General features: G+C 39.9%; 1 protein-coding gene across 1 annotated transcript in view; it reads left to right on the top strand.

Annotated features, from left to right (window-relative positions):
* FAF1 (Fas associated factor 1) overlaps positions 1-27,413 on the top strand; it is a 99,531-nt gene that overhangs the window by 38,687 nt on the left and 33,431 nt on the right. The window contains exons 8-13 of the mRNA XM_053469842.1: positions 6,320-6,403; positions 18,023-18,118; positions 18,465-18,606; positions 19,206-19,269; positions 20,165-20,246; positions 24,672-24,826. Of these exons, the coding sequence (XP_053325817.1) occupies positions 6,320-6,403; positions 18,023-18,118; positions 18,465-18,606; positions 19,206-19,269; positions 20,165-20,246; positions 24,672-24,826 (623 nt within the window). The remainder of the gene's footprint in view (positions 1-6,319; positions 6,404-18,022; positions 18,119-18,464; positions 18,607-19,205; positions 19,270-20,164; positions 20,247-24,671; positions 24,827-27,413) is intronic.

Consider the following 27,413-nt stretch of genomic DNA (forward strand, 5'->3'; position numbering starts at 1 on the left):
GTGCGGGGGATCTGGATCTTAGTCTCCTAATCAGACCTCTATTTGAGGTCTGATTAGAAGACGACCCCGATTAGAAGACGAGGGGTATTTTTCAGAGCATTTGCTCTGAAAAAAACCTCGTCTTATAATCGAGCAAATACGGTATATAAATATAAATTACTGAATACACCTCCAGTAGATCCTGGAGATGGACCATTCCCATCCTTCATTAGGAGATGGGAATGGTCAGTAGGCACACATATATAATGTATGGCTGCTTCACTTGGAGAACTAGATCCCTTCTATCCAAAATGCTCCTATATTTTTAATTCTGTCTTATCTCAGTAAAATTTTTCACACTGAAATTATTTTCTGGTTCTTGATGGACTCTTTTCATTACTTTAAAATAAAACGTGTGTGCTGTGCATTGGCGCTAATTCTGATGGTTAATTATAACCCAACGTTTTGACTGCAATGCCGGTTTATGTAGTATCCTAATAATGTTTACGGGTTTCTAGAACATCGGTACAACATCCATACACTCCAGTGAACACCATCATCAGACAATAGAACAAATTGCTGTAAATAGATAATTCATCTGGGAAAGAAAACCCCACAGATCTGCAGATCTGAGTAAAGCATCATAAGGATAAGTAAAAATGTTAACCCTTTCCTTGTTTGCCAATGGACCAGTCTGTAATCTTGTATATAAATTATATATTAATATATGTATATAAATATATATTAATGGTGAATATATCCCCCTAGATAGTAAGCTTCTTTGAGCAAAACCCTCCGTACCTATTGTCTCTCTAAACTAAATTATGTTGTACTGTTTTATGTTCTGTGTACCCACTGTACAGCGCCGTGGTATATGATGGCTCTATATAAAATAATGTATAAATACGTTATTTGTGGAAAGAGTTGCATTAAGTTCAAGTGATTGAGCCCTGGCAGAGTAAGATGTTTTTACAGGCCCTCCCTCTGCTCTCTTTCAGTGCACAAAAGAGATAAAAGTTTAGCCTTTTGTTCCGAGTGAATGAGCCCCTCCGATAGCTGGGCACGTTTCTCAAATTCACCACCGGCAGCAAGACTTTTTCCAAGTCCTTTCAGTCTGACCAATGGGCCATATAGTGTGAATATGCAGTTTTGCACTTCAGATCTTCCAATAAATAATACAGCTGGACTCCATTTTCTGGCACTGAAACCAAGAGCTGCAATTAAAACAACACCGAGGTTGCCGCAATGTAGAAGGTTTGCAAAGCGTAGCTTTACGGCTATGATCTCCAGTTCTGGGCTTCCACGAATGGCAACTCAGTAGTTTGCTGTCACTGCCACTGAAAAGTAAATGGTGGTTTGCTCACACGGGTCTTTTTGGCCTTAAAGGTTCACTGCAGCCATCATGTGCACTTTAATGTATATGATGATTACCATCTTATGTCTTACAATTTATTGTCCAAATGCATAGATTGATCAGAATCCTCCTTGCGCGTTTGGTCTGGAATTTTTATAGAACACGTCTCCTGCTCAGCAGTGTGCATGTGCAAATAAGCGCCTCCATCCCTAATGAAATTTCCAGGGGATCTAAAAGTCTTCACATGTACTTGGTGCTCCTGCTTTAAGTGGGAACAACTTTCAGTAATTTGCTACTTTAAGGCGAATCACAGAAGATGCTGCTATTCTTCTGCTTTAGAGCAGCAGTTTTATCTGGATTTTTTTAACTAAACCTTAAATGCTTATTAAAATAATGCATTCATTGTTGTTGAAGCTGTTTGAGGTTGTAGATGGTGCTCTTAAAATTAGTGGGTTCAGATTGCGCTGTCTACCTCCGGCCACCTGGTGGCAGTGTTATATCTCACTGTAGAGAAGAAAAGCATGAAGAATTATTGGAGCAGATTTTGACCCATTGACCCAGTGTGACCCATTAACTGTAGAGTGAATTAACCCTTCATTGATTAATAAATAATAGAATTCAAAAACTCTTAGTAGGGGTATTCAGTATTTTAGACACCCCTAATCTACCCTTGTAGGAAGTATCATGAGACTACGAGCTTCTTGGATTGTTACACTAGTTTACGCACCTAATCTTTTTATAGTCTGAGACATGAGAACCAGTTGCATCCAACTTTTAATTAAGTCTGACAATTTAATACTGGGGATCTGGCCAAGACTTCTGTTTTTTACATTTATCGTTTCACTAAAAAAGCAGTCTAAATTGGCTGAATTTTTGGAATTTATACATAAAAAAGGATATTAAAATTCTTTATCTGTAAGCACCAAATATATGGACTAATGTATTTATTTCCTTCTTTGTTTAACTTCTTTCCGACACTGAAAGTTATTTAACCATTTTGGGATCTCCGCTCATTTTCTTCTCTGGAAAGGGATTAGGTCTGTTCTTCTGCACCGCACCAGTCCGTAGACACAGATGGATTTATCTTGACACACTTGGAGGTTCTGTAAATGAGGTTCAACTGGGAGCAGTAGAACGGTTTGTGGAAGTGGAGGACTAGCTCTCCCAACACGTATGATCAACAGAACAACCAGAGGACGGGGGTCATTAAGCATGGGTGGAACATGGGGAAAGGTGGGAGGAGCATAGCTATTACCAAGCGCCTCCTCTTTTGCCTCCCACAATTTCCCTTATAGCAGCCAAGCTTTACAGACACTGTGAATTTGCCTTTTGGTGATGAGGCAATCTTTTTCTACAAAAGACACTGAGAATGTGATATTATTGACTTGTGCCAGATCATTGATTTTTTTTTTTTATTATTTCAGCTCCTAAAATAAGTTGACTACATTTAGGCAATGTAGGCAAAATCTAACCTAAAGTTGTCACAAACCTATTGTTTTTCTAATGTTGTGCTGTCCCTCATGAGCATATTTTTGATACCTTTATTCAGATAGTATGATCTGTATTAATTAATTGTCTGGATTACTTAATCTAGGTAGGCTGTCGGTCAGGCCTACAGATGACATGGTAATCAATGGCCACTGTGTTATTGTTTTACTGACAATTCTTAGTATTTTCAGATAAACAAGAAAATAACCCCCTTGCCATTCACAGAAGCTTGTGTAGAATCGGTAATCGAGTTTTACTTACCAAGGGAACCTCGGCACTCATTTGATCCAGTGTCTTATCGACATCTCGTAGATTAAATCTACAGCGCGTTTCGGCGTTCATCAGAATGTGGGCTCTACAATGGAAAGTTGTGTTTCTTTAGTAGCCACAGATGTGAAGCTGGAGTGGTGCGCCACTGGCATCTCCTCAAAACAAACTAGTTATCCTCATGAGTTGGTTTTTATCAAACATTACCTAATGCGTTGTCCATGGCAGACTCACAGCAGGGGCTGCTTGTGATAACTAGTTTTCTTTTGAGATAAGTTGTTAAGCTGGGGTCACTGTGTTAGAACAAATCAGAAGAATACTTGTGCATTGGCTAGCGTGAGCAGATCTTTGATCACCTTTGTGAAGCACATCAGTCTGGCATTGTGCTTTATGCCAACATAACACTATAACAAGAAAAGGCCTTTTAAGCCCTCGATAGTGCTGGAATGTTATTGAAATCAGTGCAGTTGCCGATAAGTTAATAGAAGAGGCAAACACTGTTCATTTCATAATGCAGCCCCTTGTGCTGTGAAGCTGAAAGGAATGCCAAGTATCTGCTAGTTTTTGATGTTGTCTTAACCATTATTTTGCCAAAAAAAAAAAAAATTCTGCCATCGATTTAGAGTCCTCGTTGACTATTTAGGAGTTGATCCTAACGCAGGGTTCTATCCATTCATTATTTTCCTAAGTACACACAAAACGTGTATAAACCTTTCCAAGAGCGCGATTTGTCTTTATTTTAGATCGGTATTGTTTTATCTCCTACAAGGCCTTACTCCGCTCCGCTCTAAATAAAATGCCCTTCCCAGTAGCTGTGGATTATCCCTAATTCCTACGCATAGACATTAGTCATTTTTCCCATTTTCCATTGTGTTAATATAAAAATAACTTCTATTTTCCATGTTTTGTGTTGCGTATGCCAACTTAATGTGGCATCATATTGTAAGTAGCTGCTTTGTCATAAAGTACTTGTGAAAACCAGGGCCAGTCCTCAACCAAAAAGCACCCCAGACAAGAAGTCCCCCTTTTTTTTTAATCCCACACACGCCATGTCTTTTTTTTTTTTTTTCATATTATTAAAGATCTAGAATGCCAATTGTGGCAAAGATCGTATTTTGGCAAACCATTTCCATTACTATTTGCTGTAAAAGTGGTTTTGCGAGTGTTGTTACCATTATTACTCTGATTAATACAAAGTAATCCCTTGAGAATCCCGGGCCTGTGAATAAGCTTTACAGGAGATCTGATTGCTCCAACGATGTGGGATTGGTGTTAATCCCTCTCTCTCGAGTCCCTATTGCCCAAACCTAATGAAATCAGCGGAGCCGGTCAGGTAAGACCACGTCTCCCAGGTGCACGAGAGGAACACAGAAAAAAAAAACATATTGGGTAACTGGGTTTTTCCATTGCTCATATTTCTTTGATACTGTATGAAAGCCGGTTTCCAGGCTCCCTCGTGATGAAGTGTAATGTGATACAAATCTCAGTAACTCAAGCAGCTCTGTCACCAGATGCTAGGTGCGACAAAGAGATACGGATGCCACATGCGTTGTCACCTTAAAGACCTCACCAAAGGAGTAGTGTCTCGTACGTACCAGGCATTAGTGGGCACGTTGTCTTCAGCTTATGGGGAACAACGATTCCCATAATGCATACAGATGTGTGTGCATCATAGGCCTTTTAGTTCTGCGGCATCTGGTGCGTGCAAAGCCAGCAAAAGGGTTTTTGAGTAAATGGTGAATATGTAATATATTTGGGGGTGGGGTGGCATTTCTACAAGTAAATGATGTGGATACGTCTGCGTTTTCCTGCTTAAAAATCATATGATACTCTTGTTACTGGTATTGATGTGATACAGCTAGCTATACATATTAAGTAACCCTTACGGCACAAACTCTGGCGTTACCCTACACGTGTGTGTATCAGCTGGGACACTGGATATACCATGCCGTGTTTTGGGGAGAAATACCGTCAAGAACGAAAAACCTGATTTTCATAGGCAGAGGCGACTGCCTGACCCTGATCAGATTCCTTTTGTTTCCATGTAAAGTCATTGCGCTGTGCGATCTGCTATTTTGTTTGCGTAAATGTATTGTTTTTGCAGCCTTTTCAGCCATATATTTATACATGTGTGAATCCTCGCCTTATGGCCGAGATGTGTGCAGGGGCATAAATGCTAACGCTCACTATTCACGCTGCTGCAAAGCGGCTTCGGGATGGATTGGTCATACACAATCTTCTCTGAGTTCAGCCCGGCTTTGCTTTATTCTCCAGGGGTCAAACGGGACCATATTGAATAACCTTTCCGGCAGTACAAACACCTAATTAAAATGGTCTTTGCAAATACACTCCTGATAAAGACACAGCTTTAGGCAGTTGGCGGTGCTCAGAGGGCTCTTAGCCCCTTGACATTGTTGTAGCGTGATCATGATCGAACCTGGGCACAAATATCTTCTTATATATTCCTCTTGTTACAAGATCTCGCTCTGTTACCCTTTTCCAGTCTTCTTCAAACTTTAATATTAAACTTAAACGCTCTTGGTGAATTAAGACAGAAGTATTTGCTGGATTTATGGTCCTATACACAGTTGTAGAGTTGCAGATGCATCTTCATCAAATTCTACATTTTAGAATTCAGGACACTAAACTTTTATTTTCTGTGTTTTTATAGATTAATAAAAATAAGGGTTTTAATCAATGTTTAATACCATGGTATCCATCTTAAATTACAGTTCTCAGGATTTGCATGATTATTCCTCCCAATGCCTTTGCTCTGTTCCTTTAGTAGAAACTTCTTATCATATCAGGAATTGTTTGTGGTGCGAGCGGTTCAGGACACTAAGCTCTGGAGTGTTTTTTTTTTTTTTTTTTGCTTTTTAAATAAAAAATCTGTAAAATAAAATAAAAAAATATTGGCATGGGGTAATAAATGAATGTACTGATACTAATGTTACCGCTTAAGATTTATTCCTTTCGTTACCTCCTAAACAGAAGTTCCTTTTGCCCCATTTCATTTAGACTCCGTGTTATTTTATTACATGCTTGTGTTCTGATTACACGTTCTGCATATCTTCTACATACGCCATCTAAACTCATGTTCATCCGATTCGCTCGCGTGAATGTTTGTGCCCCTGTGTCGGATCCCACCAGCCCCACGGTTCTGTTTCTTTCCACGTATCAATGTTATTTTCCCCCTCTTTAAATAAAATGCTCGCTTTGTCACCCATACAGGTGAAGAGGAATGTCTACGATCTCACAAGTATCCCTGTGCGCCATCAGGTGTGGGAAGGCTGGCCTCCAGCTGCCGCAGACTCCGTAAGTCCCTCTCCTGTTTGAGGTTTCTCTGTCTACTGTTTTACCTTCAAATAACCTTCAGACTTTGTTCGGTGACCGTATTTACGGCTGTGTTGGTTCATATTGGCCCTGGGCGGGTTATATTTTGCTGGTGAAGAATAATTAGGGAATTATTGCTTTTTTTTAGTAGTGCAATAACTTAATGTTTGCTGATAGCTTTTACTGTGTATTAGTATATTGATCTGTTGAGGTCTTTATATGAAGAGTCAGAGATTATATTAGAGCAGAACTGGGTTAATTAGACAAAGGCAATCAGAGGGAAGTCCCTGAGTATGGCCATTCTGAAAAGGGTCTGATGGCCATTAGGGCCCACTAGAAGCCGCTGCTGCTTCCCAGTAGCTGGCAGTTTCCCATATTATAAGATATCTAAAAATACTGGAGGTGTAATATACCATTTTAAGACATCATTTGTGTGTCAATTGTTATGTTAATTACATACTGGATCTGGAAAGAGCTGCCATCCTTATGTGCTGGGACTTCAATCAAAATGTTTTCTTTATGTATTAATGCTTAGTAGTTTGGGGGGGCTTGGACTCCTTTATTTTAGTACAATGGTGGTCAAAAGATGGGCATTACTAGTCTCCTCCTGTCCAACCATTATTTGATATACGATGGTTCTAATACTCTACTGTCTTCTGTGTGGTCTTATAAACATTGGCATGTATTCCATCACTTTTGGCATATCTCATTTTCAGCTACAATATAGTTTTCCTTTAAGGACTCGATATTGATTAGATATGTCAACCAAAGCCCTTAAGTCCTGTGCTTGGCAAAGGGGTGGACATTGCAGTCTCCAGTCCCTGCGTCACCCATGTGAGTAACCCCAGGGGACATTGTTACCGAGGGACTTGTTTCCATTTTATCTAGCCTTTGAAAAATGGAAATAATAGGACTTAACATATCCAGTTGAGAACAGTTCCTGGCTCCCCGCATGAATGTCATGTAGCTGAAGAATTATCCGCTGTATTAACAGTTGAAGGTCTAACCTGCAGGTGATCCTGTTGACATGTGAATGTGAGTCGTCTTCTCGCTGTGATCTGACAACAGGGCACTTCAGAATAGAGGAAGAAAACAAAGAGTTGTGAACAGTATTTGCGCAGAGTACCAATTACTTGTCGACTATAACAGCAATTAAGTAGCAGTGTGTTTATAAGTGTAGGCACTAGGCGCACCCCTGCCCTTTAAAAGCTTACAGTTTGATTCTATTTTGTTTTCTGTAAGTTTTTTTTTTTAATTATTATTAAAAGTCACAAAGGTTTTAGGTTTCTGCATCTACAATTCGGATTCAGGAATCGGTTTGAGAAAAAACCCAGCATATTTATATATTTAAGCTGCTTTTAACTAGGGCTGAAAGTTTCAGTGATTTTACCCCTCAAATATTTTATAGATAATTCCTGTTATTATTTAAAAAATCCTCAAGATTACAAAAAAGCTGTTTGATTAACTCTTACAACTAATATTGTCCGCTGATATATGCAAAAAAGCCCCAAAACTCTCTTCCCCTTAATCCAGCAGCACTTCTATTTTCTATAATGTATGTAATTCATAAATTTACATTTGATAGCAGATAAGAACTATTTGGCCCATCTTGTCTGCCCATTTTCCCTGCTGTAAAGACTCAAACCTTCATCAGTCCTTGTTATCGTCTTAGATGCAGGAGCCTAACGCCTATCCCACGCATGTTTAACTTTCCTTTTTTCTGGGAAGCTGTCCTACTTACCTAGCACCCTCTCAGTAGAGTGCCCCTTTCTATTTATTATTATTATAAAATTATTACTATTACATCTAAGCATCTGACGGATACGATGTGTGTCGGCCAGCCACCGTTCCCATTTGCGTATATAATCTAGAATGCTATTAAAAGGTCTTCGACCGTAGATTAAAAGCAACCCAGACAAAGCCGTTTTAACTGTACCGGCTACTTTATAGCTGACGGTGTAAACCGTCGCAGTAACGGCGACCGAAGATTTTGTCCACATCATTTAAAATGATAACTGTGGCTGGATTCCCCCTTGGAGTTGCCAGAATCATCTCATTGACGCTTTCTGCGGTGAAAGCTCCTGCTCTGTAAGAATTGTCAATAACGCTTTTCCTCGTGGGGAAGATGCATCGAAAGAATGTCATCAAGCTGTGACAGTGACGCCGATATTCACACAGAGGACGGGCCCCCAGAAATCTCATTTTGCACATTAACAAGGGCACTTTTTGGTTTATTTAGTGCAGGAATAATTTTAACACTGCGAATTAATCTGCCTGCTCTAATTAAAGAAGATGTTTATTTTAATCCCCGTAGATTTGGCACCTTTTGTAACCAACTACTTCTCTGCATCTCATCTTTGAGGAGGAGGACAAATGCTCCTCTTTTATGCCAGTTTCCAATTATTTTCCAAAACCAGCTCGTCAACGTTATTGTTGCATATCCTATAATTATCAAGGACAGTTAAAATGTTTTCAGAAATCTTTAAATGTATTTTATTCTACATGAGACCTTAATCCCGTGATTTTATCCTAGATCAGAATTTTATCGTTTTATTTTTATCCTCAAAGATTCCTTAAAAAGTCTGCATTAAAATAAGCATTTTTACAGCCATTTTGCTTCAAAAGAAGGCGGATTAGAGGGTTTTATTTCTTTTTTTTTTTAACCAATGGGCAAAATCTGTGAAATAATTACCTCTGTTTAGATATACAATATCTCTTTATTCATATTCATAATCAGCTTTGGTACAAAAAGTGAGCTTTTTTTAAGGCTTTCTACTTAAAACTTTTATGCCATGATTAAAACGCAATGAATACGACTGCAAACTATTTGATACAACCTGTTTTTATAGTTTCTTGATTTTTTTTTGTGTGCCTTTTTCTTTAGTAATGTTCTCAAATATATAAAGTATACTGCTGGAAAAAACGGAATTTTTTTAAAACCAAATACTGCTACTTTCTACAGATGGAAACTTGCGCACCCACATTAGCATTAGATATGAAGTAAGATCATACTTTAAAAGTAGCATTAATTTGGCATTTAATGCTACTTTTAATTAGGAAACAATTAAACATGCCTTGCTTTTAATATAATTTACAGAATTGCCTTCACTTACCTGCTGGTGCTGATTTCTTTCTGCCGTCTTGTCCCCGGTATTCACCGCAGCCGGCTGTGTCCAGAAAATAGCGTACTCGGCCCCTCGCTTGCAAGTTTCTTGTACCCTTAAATCAGATCTGCCTCTTCCCTCAAAATCTACATTTTATAGTTCTATACAATAAATGTACCTTATCTCTCCCCATTGTGAAGTTGCTGATTGTTGTCGATTGGTTCAGGCAGCCATGTGAAGGCGACATTTCCTCTTTAATGTAGCAACTGCTCACAGATAAGGTATGATAGCTCATGAGCGCCAAAAGAACCATGGAGAGAAATGTAAAATACATAGAAAATAAAATCTGAATGATGAGGATATCATCACAACACAGTGAAATGTGGTATTCCAGTACAGGGGGATGCAGAGGGTTAATTGTGAATAAATGGGCCAATTAGTTGAAATGAATGAGTGTGTTTTATTACGGAGTCTGACCCAGCCGTGATATCTGCGTAGGGAATATTTCTTTACATTACCGAATAGCTATACAGCTAAATTGAGCTAAGTAGAAAGAAATACAAAGAATCCATACATCGCGACTACCACTGGATACATGGGAACATTTAAAAAGTAATTTTAACTGAGTTTTTACTGTTAATTGTGTACCGTGTGTTGTTGAAAGGAAAACCAGTTTCTAGGAGTGCAAACAAAAAAAGTGGTTTGGTCAAAAACATAAATTGTAATAAATCTGCTAATAGTATGCAAAACACGCCTGCACTGCCTATCATCAGATATCATGGACAGGAGGAGAGATGAACTCGGTGAGATAGCAAAATGGCGCAGAAGCTCAGTTTTTATCATGTTACCATTAGTTCATTTTTGCATGTCTCTTTTAGAATAGTGTGCATGCAAACCGGATAATATGTGCAGACAGAGAGTACGCTATTCACTAAAGGGAGAGTTTCCAGGAGAGTTGTGTTTCAGCTCCATGGCTTCACTTCAAGGAAGTGCAAGCCCAGGGAACCTCTGCTACAGGAAGCGCTTGACTGGCCCTGTATAATGCATAGTTAAATCTGTGACATTATACAGGGCCAGCGCAGTCCTCGTTCTGGAGAAATGGGCCAGTGTTGGCCTTTCATAATGAATAATCACACGAGGGAGTTAAAACCACAACCTCCTACAAACTCTTCCTTTAGTGAATAAACCCCATGCCTTTTGGTGTTACCCAGAATCCTTTGCTGCACCATAAAGCTCTGAGTCATCATGGCATGAAGAAATCAGGGATATTTGTCTGAAATGGAATTATCCAGAAGGATTTATTCATTCAAAAGGACAGACTATTAGCTCCTAATAGATTAGGACGACTCTAGAACAGACCCATATCCCATTAGTGGGGTATAAGGGCTGCGAGCTGGTTTCAGGAATCGGGTATCCCATATATATAGGGCCCCGGAGGCGTTATTGGGCGGTTTGGTTAGATGTTGTTGCCTATTCTCTGCCTTCCTATTGTTTACAGACCCTTCTCAGACACTTGCTTGGCCCCGGCTGTTGACACGAGCGTGGGAAGTATAGCTTTCTCCCTCTATCTGTTGGTTTTGTTGACCGTTGTGATCAGCACAGAATGAGCAGCCTCCGACTTTATTACTTTTCAAAGTACGAAATCCAAAAGCGGCGGACCGGGGCATCCAAAAGAGATAAAATTGCAGACGGGCTTTGAGTGGCAGCCGTACATCAGATCTCATGGGGGTTTGACAGGCAATGGATAAAGTTATTAGACGCTCCTCGCCATAATTGCTGACATTTATCCAGTGTTTCACAGTATTTGCTAATGTATTAATGCAGTCAATCTCTGCCAGGCTTCACATGCCTCCTTAGCCCCAGCTTCTGTGGGATTCGCCAATGCGTGGATGCGGAGACGCGTTTGCTCGGCTTGTTGCCGTAGCGACCGAGCCCAAAGATAAGCCAAGACAGAGCCCTTTTGTGATTGCTTTTCAGGTGACATTCAGCGGCAGCTTGTGCAGAGTGTCCTTTTTTATGGTTCTTGTAATTCAGAAAACGATAACCACTTTTGGACACTTAACACTTTATCTTCTGGGGGGGGCAGCAATCCCCAAGGGATAAGAACAGAAGCTCTTACAGACCGAACGTATAGCAATACTGAAGTGCAACAAAGTTTATTTTTTTCAAAAAATCTGTCACCTTTATTTTTCCTTATCCCCCTCCCCCAGAAACAAAAAGATTTACACTTTTATAGGAGTCCAGTCCTTACTTTATTAGTGATCGGCACTTGTAATCAAACGTGATGACTTTGGATCTGGTATCAATCCATACAATATTATTAATATTTATTGACACTAAACTAACACACCACAAATATTTAACCATTTACTCACCCCCTTAGTATTCACAAGGTACAATGCATTTCCCCCCATTAATAGTATATCCACCAAAGGCTTTATCATGTAGCATATTTATTTTTAATTGCTTATATAAGTTGGAAAAAGCCAAGTAGATTTTTATCCAATACTTAATACATTTGTTGGGCAGACAGAAAGTTTTAGGAGCTAGATTGCTTTTATTAGGAGCCTTCAACGAGGATCTCAGAATGGTAGTTGGGTAGCAGCGACCTGGCTCTTTGGTCTTGTCCTGCCCTATATTTATAAATCTGTTGTGTGCAATGCATGGTTTTTTAAACCATCCGCCAAGTTGAAATCCCAGGATCATCCTCGTCATATTACTGGTAAAGTGTTGCGTTTCCATTAAATGTTCCTCGGAAGACGAGCTGTGACTCTGTCCAACATCTACAGTTTTGCGTTAAGCGCTATGTGTTTTCAGAGAGAACTCGTGCCTGGTTTGTCAAACGAATTTTCCACTGTACAAACACATTTGTTCATATGATCAGGAAGCTCTGTGTCCATAAAACCCTCATTAAATCTGAGCAGGGAGGCGCACCGTGCCAAAAATGCTTCTTAAAAGTGGCTGCAGGCATTCTCCACCTCTGCTAAGCTCCCAGGTTCTGTTAAGTTAATTGTTTCTGTCAGTACATCCTGAATTTTGACACCTCCAGCTTGGGCATTAGAAACGCAATCTTTTAAGATTTATTTTTTCAAACCTTAAACATACAGGAAAGTATAAGCATAATGTTACTGAGACATGTGGCCTTTTTCCTTACCTTTGGGATCATGCAAGGTTGTGTTCTCATCACTATAACAAATGAATGGACTCTGTGCCATACATGTAGCTTTCCACTAGCAGTTCTACTGTCCGTATGTCAGTAGTTTTTATATTTATTATTACAAAGTATAAAATAATTAATTTCAGGGAATTAAAGGGACCGTTTGTTTTTCATGGGTTATTAAAAGAATTCAGAGCCTTTAACCAGGATCCAAATGTACATTTTAACAATTATCAAGAGTATTGTAGAAGCTGGTAAATAGAGAATACGGGAAATTATCACAGTCCCCCGCCGGCCCCGCAAGACACCCGGGAGTCTGCTCCGGTAAGTCGGGGGGGGGGTGGTAAAACGCATCGTGCGGACGATGCGCTTAGACAACCTCCCGTGCCGGCACCCCCCCGTGGGAAGTGCTGGCAGGGGAGGCTGTCTGAGCGTATCGGGGAGTAGGATGCAGGTCCCCTGCACCGCTGCGGGGGATCTGTATCCTAACCCTGCTGCCTGCCCGGCGCCCGGGACTGCATGTCCCGGGCGTCGGGCGCTAGACCCCGAATATAGGCCGCACCCCCACTTTAAAGACTTAAAGTGGGGGGGAAAAGTGCGGCCTATATTCGAGCCAATACGGTATATATATATATATATATATATATATATATATATATATATATATATATATATATATATATATATATATATATATATATATATATATATATATATATATAATATATATATATATATATATAATGTGTGTGTATATATATATATATATTTATTTATTATTTATTTAAATGTTTTACTCAAATTACTAAAATGTATGTTTAAAAACACTCAACACAATATTATTTAATATTTATTGCATGATTCCATAGCACCCTCCTATTCCACAGACATAAGTAGACCATCACATAACATTTTGGATGAAGAGTCCTTTAGGTTCTGCTGTTTGATATTACATAGTGTTTTCCTTATTTTTTATTTATTCATTATTTTTTTTACTAGCTTCGGATGAGTAAATAAAAATGTTGCTGCCGATAGTAAACTTTTCCGTCCCAGTTCCCAATTTAAAAATGGGCACATTACGAAAAAGACAATTTAAATCTAAAATGCGATTGGATTCAGTTAGATTCATCTTATTGCTGTTCACCTATTAATGTCTTTTTTTACATTTTTTATACCTGTTATGGGAGTCTAGATGGAGAGATCAAAACACGCTGTTAAAAAATATATATTTGACACTGTGTACGGTTAAAAAAAATGATGACAATACAATATGTATTAGAAATGCATATAGCAGCTAACTCTGAGTTCTGTTTGTGCAGAAATAGTGTCTGCCTGGTAGGCTATGCAGCGATGCCGTCATCTAGCACAGAGCATTGTTTTAACAAGTAACCGTGAAGATACATCTGCTCCTGGTGCTCTATCTGAAGTGACAGCACTTCTTCAGGAGTTTCCCGGGTGTGAATAGGTGTGTCACACACATGTTGCTGTGAATGCAGGGACACGTGTTGAGGGACCTACTTACATTTTTCTTCATTTAATAATAAATATCCAACATGCTTCCTTTTATGTTATTTGTAAGAATGAGAAATTCTTGCTTCTTATTTTTTTTTATTCCTTTCTTAAGAATCTGATACTTTCTCATGTGTTATTCTTTAGTACCCATGGCACCCGGTGCCTTGATGTCCTTCTTTGTTATGATCCAGGGCCATTGCTACTAAAAAACTACTGCCTACACTCTCTGTATGATTGTATCAGTCTCTATGACAACCGCCTATCGGTGCTTGGCTTTATGTCATATGACAATTAAATGTTCCTGTCAAATTATGAACGAGAGAAAATGTACGTGTTTTGTTTTTTTTGGGAAGAATTGGGACATTCACCAATACTAAGAATATTGTTTCTAATGCAGCATTTAGTAAAAATATTATTCACAAAAAAAAAATCTTAGGTTAACATTGTGGATTCAGTGTGAAGTTTAAGGTGTTATATAGTTTTCCCTCGTAACCTTCACATGCTGGACATGTTTTTATCTGCCCCCGCTGCTACTACTCCTGTCCTGGCTCTCTGCAAAAAAAATGGGTTCCGGAATGTTTTACAAATATTTCTTGGGTGTTTCGGAATAGAAACGTGGTTTCCTGTAACCGCATTCCTTTAGTAAAAAGGACTGGACGGCAGCTCTGAGAATAACCACCGCGAGCTTCTCGGAATGAAGGTTTGTTTCCTCCTGACACTGTACTTCTGGATGAATTAGAAACTTTTTCTTCTTCTTCTTCTTTAAACCTGTGATAAGTAATTGCCACTGTTATCGACTCAGCATAGCGCTAATTTGAAGTGACAAGCCCAAACTGGCCTGTAACATGAAGAGCTACAACAGGTGTGAGAGGTTGGGCTTTGGGGACCGGCTTCACCCATAACTAAAGGAAAATCGCAAAGTGAAATGAACCTTAAATAAAGCTGTCAGCACCAATTATCTCCCAATCGCAGTAATGCTGCCTTCATAACCTCCTGGCGATAGAACCTGCCCCCTTTATCCACTTCTCTGCGGTGAATAATTACCTGGAATATACATCATTTTTCAGATCTTTCCATGATTCATGGTAACCGTAATTATTAGTACCTTAAGTCAATTTTGAGGTGCATTAATTATGGCTAGAGTTGGAAGGAGAGGTGAACCTCCCTGATTCCTCTTTACATTATGGAGGGCTAGTCCGATTATTATTATTATTATCTTCTTTTATTTATATAGCACCAACGATTTACGCTGCGCTTAATCATAGTGAAATTCTCTTGTAAGGAGGTCTAAGTTGGCCTAGTAGAAACAATATATTTCTTGAAATTAGATTTTCAGAAGCTTACTTGGATTGGTCTTTCATGATGAAGATTGAAGTCATGGAGGTGAAATATTCTCCTTTGACAATTAAATATATTAATACATTTAATGAGAATATTGTAATTTGTCAAACGGATAAATTATTATTAATAATTATAATACTTTTAGATAATATATCTAGTATGCGTGGGATACACAGACTATTAGTGGGAGCTGAACATGGGCAGGGGTGCACTCTTTGTTTACTCAGGGTCTCTAATATATTGGTACCCTAGGCGCATGCCTATGGGGTAATTTGGCTGTGCCTTTCTGTGGACAGATGTTATTAAGGGCTGATTTCTCAGTTTGCGGAGTCCAATGCACTTTTCAGACCATTTTAAGCACTATCTGTTGTCGATGAGGGAATCTCAAGTTATTCTACTATAGAAAGAGGTCAGGAGCAAATGAAGTCAAACGGGTTTGACATGGCCTTGTCTGCGCAGATAATGCTCTATGTTATGGAGGATGAAAGGGACAGGACACCATGCTGCTGAGACATCTCCAGCTCGTATTGATCCTGCGATTCTGCTGTCTAACCTCAAGTCAGTGTGACAGTTTAATGCAGATAATAGCAGTGAATTCTAATTAGGGAAAGCATTGTGACAGAGAGAGCTCCTCACCCCGCTGGCCCGCTGGAGGTGAGCTTTAACACCGGGCCAGTTCAAACAGGCCCTTTTCTAGCATGTAACTGGCAGGGATAATCTGCTTGTTTCAACCTGTAAAAAATGACATACTGTGATTTAAATCCCTGCAATCGGAAACCACAGAGGCCAGGGTGAAAAGTGTATTAGTATCTTATTTATAACCTTACGTTACAGCCAATGTGTGTCTGATATGTGTACCAGTACTTGAGCGCTTGGGCCGTAAATAACAATGGAAATATTTTACTGTTTTAGGGCATTTGGGGAGGGGGTCCAAAACCAGAAACGTTCTAACATTCATGAGTTACTCATGGTCAATGGAACTCGACTGTATGTATATTTATATACTTTATACTTCCCAGGAATCCAGAATATAAATTGATAAAATGTTGAATTTTTGGGTGTGTGTGTAACATTAACACAGTACAGGGCCTAGTTGTCCAACTTTTTTTAAAGTTGCTGTTCCATCTAGTCTGTTGAATGTAACATTTAAAAGTTTATAATTCTAGAATTAGTTATAATGTTGAACCTGGTCCTGTTGAACGCCCAAGCCATTTGCCAGGACAGCCCAAGCAGTGTGGTTTATGAGCCCCAATTTTGAAGGCTGCCGTTTTGGGCACTGCATATATGCATACGTGGGAACTTCCCAGGCTAGGCTACCTGGAGCTCTCTACTGGGAGGAGTGTCTTCACTAGAGGGTGGGGACTAGCCAGCTCTGTGGGTGGGTCTAACCCTGCATAGGGTGGGGCTTGCCCCATACAGTCTTAACTAGGAAGGTAAGAGGGCGGGGAGTGGACGTGGCTAAATGTTACTTCTCTGTCTGGGGAAATAAAGAAAAGGAAGCTAGAGAATCAGTGCTCAATGAATACGTAAAAAATATACGGGTGTCCTGTGATGTCATAGCGATGTCCACATAACACAGCACAATGATTCTGTCAACAGCTCCATTTGCAGTATGGTTGGACCCATGTGTGACTTCATGGGCCTGCTGGGAAATGTAAAACTTTTTTGTTAGTAATAATAAAGATTTCTTAAAGTGTACGCTTCATAAAAACAAGGTATCGCGCTGAAGATTGAACCTATACATTATGCTAGCTACTCTGTATGGGTGAAGATAGTTGATTACTTCTACATTTCATTCATTAAAAAAGATTGCTATAAATATTTCTAATTCAGCTTTACTTTTTCTCATAGTATATTAAAGTGTGAAATTACCATTTTAACAGCTATAGAATATTGTTTAATCGGAATAGGTGAAAGATCACTTGTAGGAGAGCCACCCAAATGATCCAACTGTACTTTGTGTGCAGACAGACCCAACACTATTACTATAACAAAGTTCTGCATAGTTATAGCACAACAATCAACTATAAATATATATATAATCATAATTCTTATGAGAACACATTTTTTCAATGTTTTTTATAATTTAGAACATTAATCATTGATTGGAAAAACACATTTTAATTTAAATTTCCACCTGTCTCATTGTTCATGGTAATGGAAACCAACGTCAAGCCCCAAGTTGCTGTTGAACTCCAGCTCCTATGATCTCTTGTGTACCCTGGCTGGGAGTTGTTGTTCAGAAGTTGGCAGTTCTACTATTGGAGTGTCCTTGTCTAGAATATTATGTTGCTTGGTGAATTATGTGATCACTGGGTTTTAAAAGGCCATGTTATTTTCTTGCTACCAGAAACCAGTCCTTGGGCTTGCCAATACTGTGCTTCCAGGTTAAAAGTATATATAGCAGCTGCAAGGCGTCCAATTATTTCTAATTGAAATATTGTCAACTGTGTCACCCTGGCTCATCGTTCTTGTGTTCTTCTGCAGATGACGCTGGTGTCTTCAGGAATCAGCTATCCTTGTCACCGGTTGACGGTGGCAAGAAGGACATCCCCTGTGCAAACCAGAGAACAGTCAGAAGAGGTGAATGTTTTTTATGTTAATGTTTAACTTTTGCCATTTCTGTAAAGCAACAGTTCTAGTCAATATGGGACCTTAGTCATCTGTGCTTTTATTCATTGACCAGAGCTACGCATGAATCAGTATTATGTCGAAATGGTCACTCTAGTCAAATAAGGGTTTCTAGGAATTCTATTAATGTTTCTGCCAGGAGAGAACTGGTGGTAAAAACCAACGCTAGTACAGATAGGGTGGGTGATAAGTATAAACATTTTACTTAAGTGTTAATGTTAGTGGATACTTGTTAGCCACATGCACAATTTCTGTTGAATTCTAACTATTATTAATTATTCTGGGTCTCACTCGGAAGTCCCCTTCCCAGCAGTGCACAGACATCCACATGATCAGTGACAGCGATGGAGATGATTTTGAGGATGCTACAGAGTTTGGGGTGGATGACGGAGAGATCTTTGGCATGGCTTCCTCTTCCGCACTCAGAAAGTCTCCAATGAGTAAGTGGCCATTCCTCGCAAATACAAAAAAAGTGGATACCCGTCAAAGTGGAGTCCTGGAGCAAAAGGGCCAAACGTGATGCAATCAGCTGTGGGCACTGTCATTTTTCACCAGAGTTCCACATTTATACAGATTATTCAAAGTATATCAGTGACAGGAGCAATTCTAATCACAGTGAGAATTGTTTTTAAATAACAATTTATTATTACTTATTAAAAATTCTAGTCTAGGATTTGCTAAATAGAGGTTTTGACGCTGCTCTCAAAACACTTCTAGCTCATGCGATTATTAAAGAAACAGACACCCCAAGCAAGCAATAAATAACAAATATATAACAAATATTATGGAAATGCTAGATTGCAAAGAGATCGGAACTGTCGAATAAGTACGATTATTATTTACCTAATCCCCCTCTACACAACAAATGTACAAGAGTGGACAAGCACTGTATTTTACATTAAAATTTTATTTTAGTTTTTTGCAGTTAAACATTTATGGTTATAAAAACAGCTAATGTCACATGGTTCATTTTTTGTCTTGTGATTGTTTGGAAAATAGAACTTGGCCTTCACTCTGATTTTTTATTTTGTTCCCAAAGTGCCTGAAAATGCTGAAAACGAAGGTGATGCCTTGCTGCAGTTTACAGCGGAGTTCTCTTCCAGGTAATTGCAGGTTATAAGAAGAAAAAAAGAATAAGAAAATGTTATTGCCGTCAGTCCCATCTTCCTTAGGAGCACAATCATGAGATAAAGTACAATGAAATTATGATGTGGATTGCATACAAATATCAAATGTTCATTTTACTTGTATTTTCTTATATAGGGTAATAAATGCACGACCTATAACATGAATGCTCAGCTTTTTGATCGATTTAAAGAAACAAATGCCCCCCCCCCACACACGCACTTTATTTTCTGAAGGTCTGATCATTCGTATACCCAATAATTTGCAGACAGCCCCTTGGGGAGATTCCTGGCAGTGGCCCTTGTGAAGGACTAGGGTCCGACGTAATGCTAAAATATAGCTGTCTTCAGACCTTTCGTGCTCTGGGAGGAAAGTCAATATTTTGACTTTGCAGAACGTCATTTGTTATGATGACGTTTGAAGCCCCAGCAGGACCTCTTAATTTCTTCCCTCTGCACTGCTCTGCTGTGTCTGCCTTCCAATTTCTGACACCCCAGAAAGAATTTGCTTGAAAATCCAGGGAACTGGGAGTGGTTGTGGAAAGTCAGACTACTTAAGTGTTCATACATAGATACCGGAATTTGCTCTAGAAACCCTTTACTGCAGCTTTTAAGTGACAGGGAGCATTGGGGAGAAATAATTACAAATGTATTTTGCGTCACTTCACTTTACTTGATGCAGCACTTATCTGGTGATGTTTCATGAGAGACCCAAAGTGGAACAGCACCTTTAAAGCATAGCATTTCTAATTATATTCTTCCCAACCTGGTGGCTTGTAAAGGATCTTATTCAACCCCACTTTGCATTCACTGAAGTATTGCCCGGTTTCAGTTTCGAATTAACCTTACGTGTTTTTTGTTTCTACTTTCGTAGATATGGCGAATGCCATCCGGTGTTTTTTATTGGATCCCTAGAAGGTGCTTTCCAGGAGGCATTTTATGGAAAGGCAAGAGATGTAAGTTCTGAACTCGCTAGTACTCCAACAAGATTTAATATTTAGTTTTTAGAGTGTTGACAAAAATACTTGATCTAATGGGGTACGCTTCAGTTTGGTTTATTGATTAGCTACTGTTACTGTTATATGTAATTAAAGGAAACCTTTTAAAGGTAAGTTGCGTTTTGTAGGCAATGTGATCCTTCTGTACCCAGTAATGTGACACAGCATGCCTCTGGATTATGACATCGTTAGGAAGGAGGTATGATGCGGCTTGTGGCACAGACCTCCATAGTGTATATAAGTGCGCCAGCTTCAAGGGAGATCCTTGATCTCCCCAACTGGTCCATTGAACAGGGGTGCTCTGTGGAGCCGGCCCTCCCAATCATGCCCACCACCTGCCTAGCCATCCGATGGCAGCATACACAGCTGTCTTTACCCTGTGAAAACATGACTCTGTATATATCCATGTATGTCGTGCATCAAGCCTCATAAGAGTTTCTTCATGCCCAGTGTTATTTTTATTAAGTTCATTAAGATATTTTTTAATACCGTCTATAGCAGCAGCTGCCCACAATTACTTATCAGGTTGTGTATATGTTTTTTTTATCTACTTTATATGTTCTGCCCACTTCCATATCACACTTCAATATAAAAAGCTGAAGAACTGTCAGTAGAACAGATGACATGAAGGTAGAAATTGAGTTTCCAGAGTCAATAAAAACAAGATTGAAGGTTTAAATCCCCCGCCAGCCTTTTTGAACTCCTCTGCTCATTAAATGTTTATTGGAGTGCCTGGATTAGGGGGGATTTAGGGAGCTTCATGAACTGGTATCTGCTTAATCACTAAGTAAAACACTGCATTTGATAACGTGTTTCTCACGATATCATACCCAGACCCATTTTAATGAAATCCCCTTCAGGATCCAGCTTACGGGGGGCCATTTGCAGTCCGAAAATGTGCTTTACATCATCAGTGTGTGTGATAGGAGGTGCCCACCCCAGTCATGTGACATCTTCACTATCCACACGTGTTCCAGACGTGTCAGAATGATGCTAACAGATTTCATCTGATGTACTTGACGGCACTGTTTCATCTCTTTATCAGAGTGCAGCGTAACAAGACTGGGAATCACTGATGATGTCACAGGACTCCATATGGAAATCTTTTCATGATGATGTCAAGACTCAGGACTGAGCTGAACCCTCCTTGTGATCTCATGATTAGATTTTGTTTCTTATGCTTTATATTTTTGTAGCGGTCTCGCAACCAATAACACCAAAACTGTTCAAAATATCTGAACAATAGTTATGGGTCAGTTGAATGATTAATAGCCTTAATAGCACAGCTGTGCGAGGTCTTCATACATGTTCCTGGTGTTTCTTGAAGGCACCTAGGAGGTATGCTCGGCATTAAGGTGTCCGCAAGCTACTGACCTTCAGCTGAAACTCTAGAAATTACCAGAGATCATTTGTTCTGCGGTCCGCTAAGTTCTATACTGGATCTCTTTGTAGGTTGTATCCTGAGTCACCGTCCACTTGCACCACATTTGCTCTTTGAACTTAAACTTGCTAGAAATTCAAGATTGCCTCCTGGGCATAGAAATGGCTTTTAGCGCTCTGCATTTATTTTTGGCTCGGCAATGAAAGAATTTGCCAAGCTGAGGCATTAGTCCAGAAAGAGGAGACTTTGTACTTCTCCCTAATTGGGTAGCTCTCATTTAGTGAATACCTCTATGGGGATTGTTTACTAGGAGCAAAAAAAACTCCCGCATCATTCCGTGGATTGTATACTTCAACGTGTAAGAGATGCCATTGCCTGCTTAGTACATCTGCCCCTAAGAGTTGCAGTAGCAGTTGGAAATAAAAGCCGATAGTGTAAGTCCTTAGAGATGTTTATAGTGTTAAAAAAGGAGTATCCTTCATCATATAGTTTCACTTAATATTCTTAAATTAATATGCATCAATGCGGAATTGTCTTAAGTAAATGCAATCCAGGAATAATAATTTTTATTATTACTTATTGTGAGCCCTTTGAGTGATTACCCTGGATTACCTTTTTAATAGACTTTAGAGTTATCTTCAAACCGACCCTGTGTTTTTTTTTCATATAAAACAATAATTATCGCGCCCCATTAAAGATGGCTGCCGTTCGGAAATTCTTTCTTTGAGTTTGGAATGCGGAGTATGCGCAGCTCTCCGGCCGAATTGTGGAAAATGATAATTCCCATGTTTAACTTCTGTGTTCTCTGCCATATGTTTCGGGATTGAATTATTTGGAGCAACACGACATAATGCATGCAAATGCTAAAAATAGCTATTATGGGATTTACTGAAAAGGCTTAACCCATTGTTTCACGAGCTTCGGATACGCACTTAATAAGCCAGCCTTGGTTTGTTGTTTTTTTTTCCTGTGGTCGTTGCCAGCGGAATGCAGATAACCTTTTCGTAACTTTTGTATTAGGGATAAAAAAAAAAACTGTTTCCCAGCAGGTTTCTTTTTTTTTTTTTTTACACTTTTTATTATTTAGTATATATTTTTTTTGTTTTGTTTTTTTTTTTGCTTCCATAGAACGGGACAAGGGGGTGGGGATGAGTGTTCAAAATGCCAGCCCTTGGCCACAAAGCGGGACCGTGACAAAGGACAGATTAAAGGCTTTGGGGCAATGTCAATGTGGGTTTTTCTCTAACTAAACACTTTGCTAAGGTTTCCTTCAGGGGGAAATAATGAAGGCCGCGCAGGGGTTTTTCAAGACGTTTTCTGGGCTCTGCACCATCCTGCATTCGCCTGTCTTCCCAGCATGGGTGTTTAATATTCCCCGGCTTTGTGAAATGGTCCAGAGGAATAATAGTTGGGCTCTCACCGCAGGGGTCGGGGGCTTATTCTAAGGGCCTAATCACTATGTAAACACATCTTTTCCCTGCTTTCCTTAGAATGGCCGAGATTCTAGCACAGTAACTTAGGATATCGCATGGAAGTTTCACTTTGAAATGCAGAGCAGCTGATCCCGCGGACGGTGTCTGATCTTCCCTTAGCGCCTTTTCCTTTGTTTCCTAAATTAAAGCTAGGACCGATCAATGAACGGATCTTTAGCGCTGAATTTTTTCTGGAGGAAGGGTGCGGGTTGGAAAGGGATGCGCATGGGAAGCCCGTGGTATCGTCTTTACCGTGGTGAGCGTCCTCGGTATCGCTGCGGGGCTCGTAAAATGTCACGGTCGCCCAGTGGAGATCGACACACGTAAAGTGATTATGGTCACAGTAACCTAATTCCTGCTAATAACTTTTTAGAATGGATTAAGCATAATCTGTGTTCTCTTTTAAACTTTGTTCCTTGTCCCTTTGGAAAGTAATAATCCCCCCCCCATGAACTGTTTCGATATTGAATTTCATATTCCGCTGTAAGCAGTATGCTGGTTTAACTCTTAGAGTTCCAGGCGTTGGCAGGACATTATTCTTTATACCCATCTGGCACTGGGAAAGTTAATTTATTGTCCAGATCTGGCCATCGTAGCCTGGAGAGAAATCTGTATTATTTTTTTTTTTTTTTTTAGACACATTGCTTAGTCATGCACAAAATTAATTGGTTAATTATAAGATGGAGAAATCCTAAACCTCCAGCAGGATTACGGCCCTCATGGACCGGTTTGGACATGCCTGATTTAACCTCTTTGTTCTCTGCGGAGTCTACAGTAGCTAACAGGTTAAAGCTGTACCGTTTTAAGCATAAGATTTCTGGTTAAATCGACATGGTTTCATTTATTCCGAGTGACGGCAGCTCTAAATAAATGTACATCGTTTAACCCTTTCAGAGATAGAAGGGGGGGCACTGAATGGGTTTACTCTATTCCATAAACAGTCTAGTACAGAACTATTATTTTTTTTTGATGCCTGTATGAGTCCATTTTACTGCATTATAGGAGTTAGAAACTTGACCCCCCCTGGCTGCTTCTACATGAAGCATTAGTATGCCAGCTCCTTATTCATGCCCAGCAGCACTCTCGCTGAAGTCACCGAAGCAGCAGCTATTACTCCCTTACATTTCATTAGGAATTCTGCTGAGCGTGTGAAAGCATACTGAGGTACGCTCCTTGCTTTCACGTACAGGCAGCTGGGGGCGGAGTTAACTGAGCCGGAAGTCTCTTTAACTTCACAAAAATGTGGCGTATGGTTAGAAATATACCTGCGCACACATCCTTGGATTTCCTTATTGCTCTTTGCGTTGCCACGGACATTTTTTAGAATGATTCTAAACAAGTTTAGAATCATGCACATTGTATTGTGTAACGATATAGGCAGGGTTGTATGCATATAGCATGTTGAGTGCTTTGACATGGCGTGCCTATTGAAATCCATGCTGTTTGCGAATAACAGGGTGAATGTAATTACTCTACATAGAGCCACCTGTTAGGCGTCCTTCTATCACCCGGCTTCTGCTTTTTTTCCAGAGGAAGCTTCTTGCTATCTACCTCCACCACGACGAGAGCGTGCTCGCCAATGTGTTCTGCTCGCAAATGCTCTGTGCAGAATCCATAGTGTCGTATTTAAGCCAGAACTTCCTTACCTGGGCTTGGGACATGACGAGAGAAGCAAACAGAGCAAGGTAAGCGATGACTTAGACCAGAGCCTTCCACTGACTGCTGCTGGACACATAAAATGTCATAATATGTAATTAACAATCTTTCTCCTGGGGTGTATTTTGTTAACCTTTTACATTTGATCTGTACACACTTCCCAGCCTAGTACAGCAGGGATGTGTAGTTAAAATATCCGGTCCCAACTTGGACTTTGCTCTGGTGATATGGTGGAGACCACGTCGGGATTTGAGTTTTCATAACACATTAATGACTATAGCTGAAAGAACGGCTTCTTTATGCCACACCACCTTATCCTGTCAACTGGTCAGTGTACAGGGTTGGACCACCGGAACATGTTTTCTCATTTCTTCATTTTAACACAAGTGGTCGCACATCAACAGGACAGTGTGCAATATGGTGGCACAGTAATTAAAATTCAAGTCTTTCTGACTTACTCCAAGATCTGGAGTGATGACATCATTAGTTAAGTCGGTTATACAGATAAAGTGACGTCACAACATCTCCAGATTTGTTTGACAACTAATTGTCACCAGTCACTACTGTTCTACATCCTTGTTTGTGGCCTGTGAGTCCCTCCACTGACAGTCACTGCCCATGACAGATTAGACCATGAAATATACAAGAGCCCAAAGGATTACAATTAATTGAAATTTGTTGTGGTAAAGTTCCACTTTTATTCATGTGTAGGTTTTATTTCCAAATATTATGTGTGTGTATGTATGTATGTATGTATGTATATATGTATGTATATATATATATATATATATATATATATATATATATATATATATATATATATATATATATATATCAATAAGGGAAAATATAAAAAATTTATAATATTCACCTAATCTTTGGAAAATGGATATTGTCCTCCTCGTTAGCTAGTAACCCTATTGAAACTTCCAGACCTGCATGTATAATAGCTAAAGGAGTTTCTCTGAATTTTGAACACTATGAGCACCTTTACTGATTTATATCTTGCATTGCCAAATACCGCACTTCCCCTAAAGCTCTTATTGCGGAGAAAATGAAGCAAAACGTTTGTGGAAGAAGACCTGGAGACACGTTTTGAAGTAACCTTCATCTTCGGCTTCTGTTGAGGAAGGTCTTACACACTGCTGTGAGCATTCACAGTCACGAAGGCGTCCCTCCCAACCTTTTATCCATAACCCAGTGCAGAATGGAACGCTATTCCGTAACCATCTGTAGCGGCTCAATTCAGATGGATACCTGCTGTTGCTTTGTCGCGCACCCTGTTTGATTCCTCTGCCCCTTTTATTTAACAATAACCAAAATTGCGGTGTAGTTTCATTAAGGGAAAAAGCCATGTTTCTGAGCGTTTTCTATGAGTGACAATCGGCGGCCATGTAATTGCTTTGTAATGTTTTACTAAAGGAGTTTATTAAGTAGCAGATCTTGGATACACTAGTAATAGGAGTTTACCGGCTGCACGGATAACCTGGGGTGAGTACCGCTACAGGAGCAGCCCTTCTGAAACGGCACACAGCTGTTCATTATTACTCCTGCGTTACACATGCTTCAGCACCGAGGGCACACCACAGATTAACCCTTTGATGGCAGTTGATTGCAATAAACGGGCCAGCTCCACGGAGAGCAGGATCTGCACCGGTTAAAGCCTTTTCCGCCTTCTGTTCCATGTGTGCGTTTTTCCTGTACAAAAATGGCCAATTTAGTCACCCATTTCAGCGCGACTGTAGCGTACTGTGTGCTAAAGAAAAGCTAAAAATGGGGTTTAGTTACTGTACTCCATGTGGACTGTCCTCTTTCCTATCGGTACATGTTGCTGATGCACTTAGCGATACCTATTTTACCTAAAATCCAATACTAATTATAGCATGCTTCTCAGTTAAATAATTAGCCTAATAGACACAGTAAGGCAGACAGTTTTTAGAGTACCACTTTGTAGGCAGACGCTATGTCAAAGTGTAAATAGAAGCTGTTACCTAAACAGTGGGGTTCATTCACCAAGTGTGAGTTGCAGGGTGATGATGTTTTTAATTATTATGTATATTATCTGCATAGATCACCGTGTTTGTGTTTAAAGGAGACAAAAGGATTCCAAGCGTCGAGAACTTTTTTTGTCAAATACTTCAATCAGCTATAACATTATGATAACCTGACTAATATAGTCTAGGCCCCCCTTTTTGCCGACAAAACACCCTGACCCGTCGAGGCATGGACTCCACTAGACCTCTGAAGGTGTGCTGTGGTACCCGCAACCAAGACTTCATGAGCAGATCCTGTAAGTTGGGATTTGGGGCCTCCATGGATGTAAAACAAAACGAGATTCATCAGACCAGCCACCTCCTTCCATTGCTCCGTCGTTCTTATGCTCACGTGCCCATTGTAGGCGCTTTTGGCAGTGGACAGGGGTCAGCGTGGGCACCCTGACTGGTCTGTGGCGGCACCCTGACTGGTCTGCGGCTACATGCGCAGCTTGAGCTACAGTAGCTCGTCTGTTGGATTTGACCACACGGGCCAGCCTTCAACGGTGTCAGTGGTTACATTGGCTGAGGGATAAAAGTATTCAGCCCTTGTATAAAACAGTTCTCTTTTTGCAAGCTTTAA

This window comes from Spea bombifrons, chromosome 6 (assembly GCF_027358695.1).
Source record: "Spea bombifrons isolate aSpeBom1 chromosome 6, aSpeBom1.2.pri, whole genome shotgun sequence".
In the NCBI taxonomy this organism is placed as follows: Eukaryota; Metazoa; Chordata; class Amphibia; order Anura; family Pelobatidae; genus Spea; species Spea bombifrons.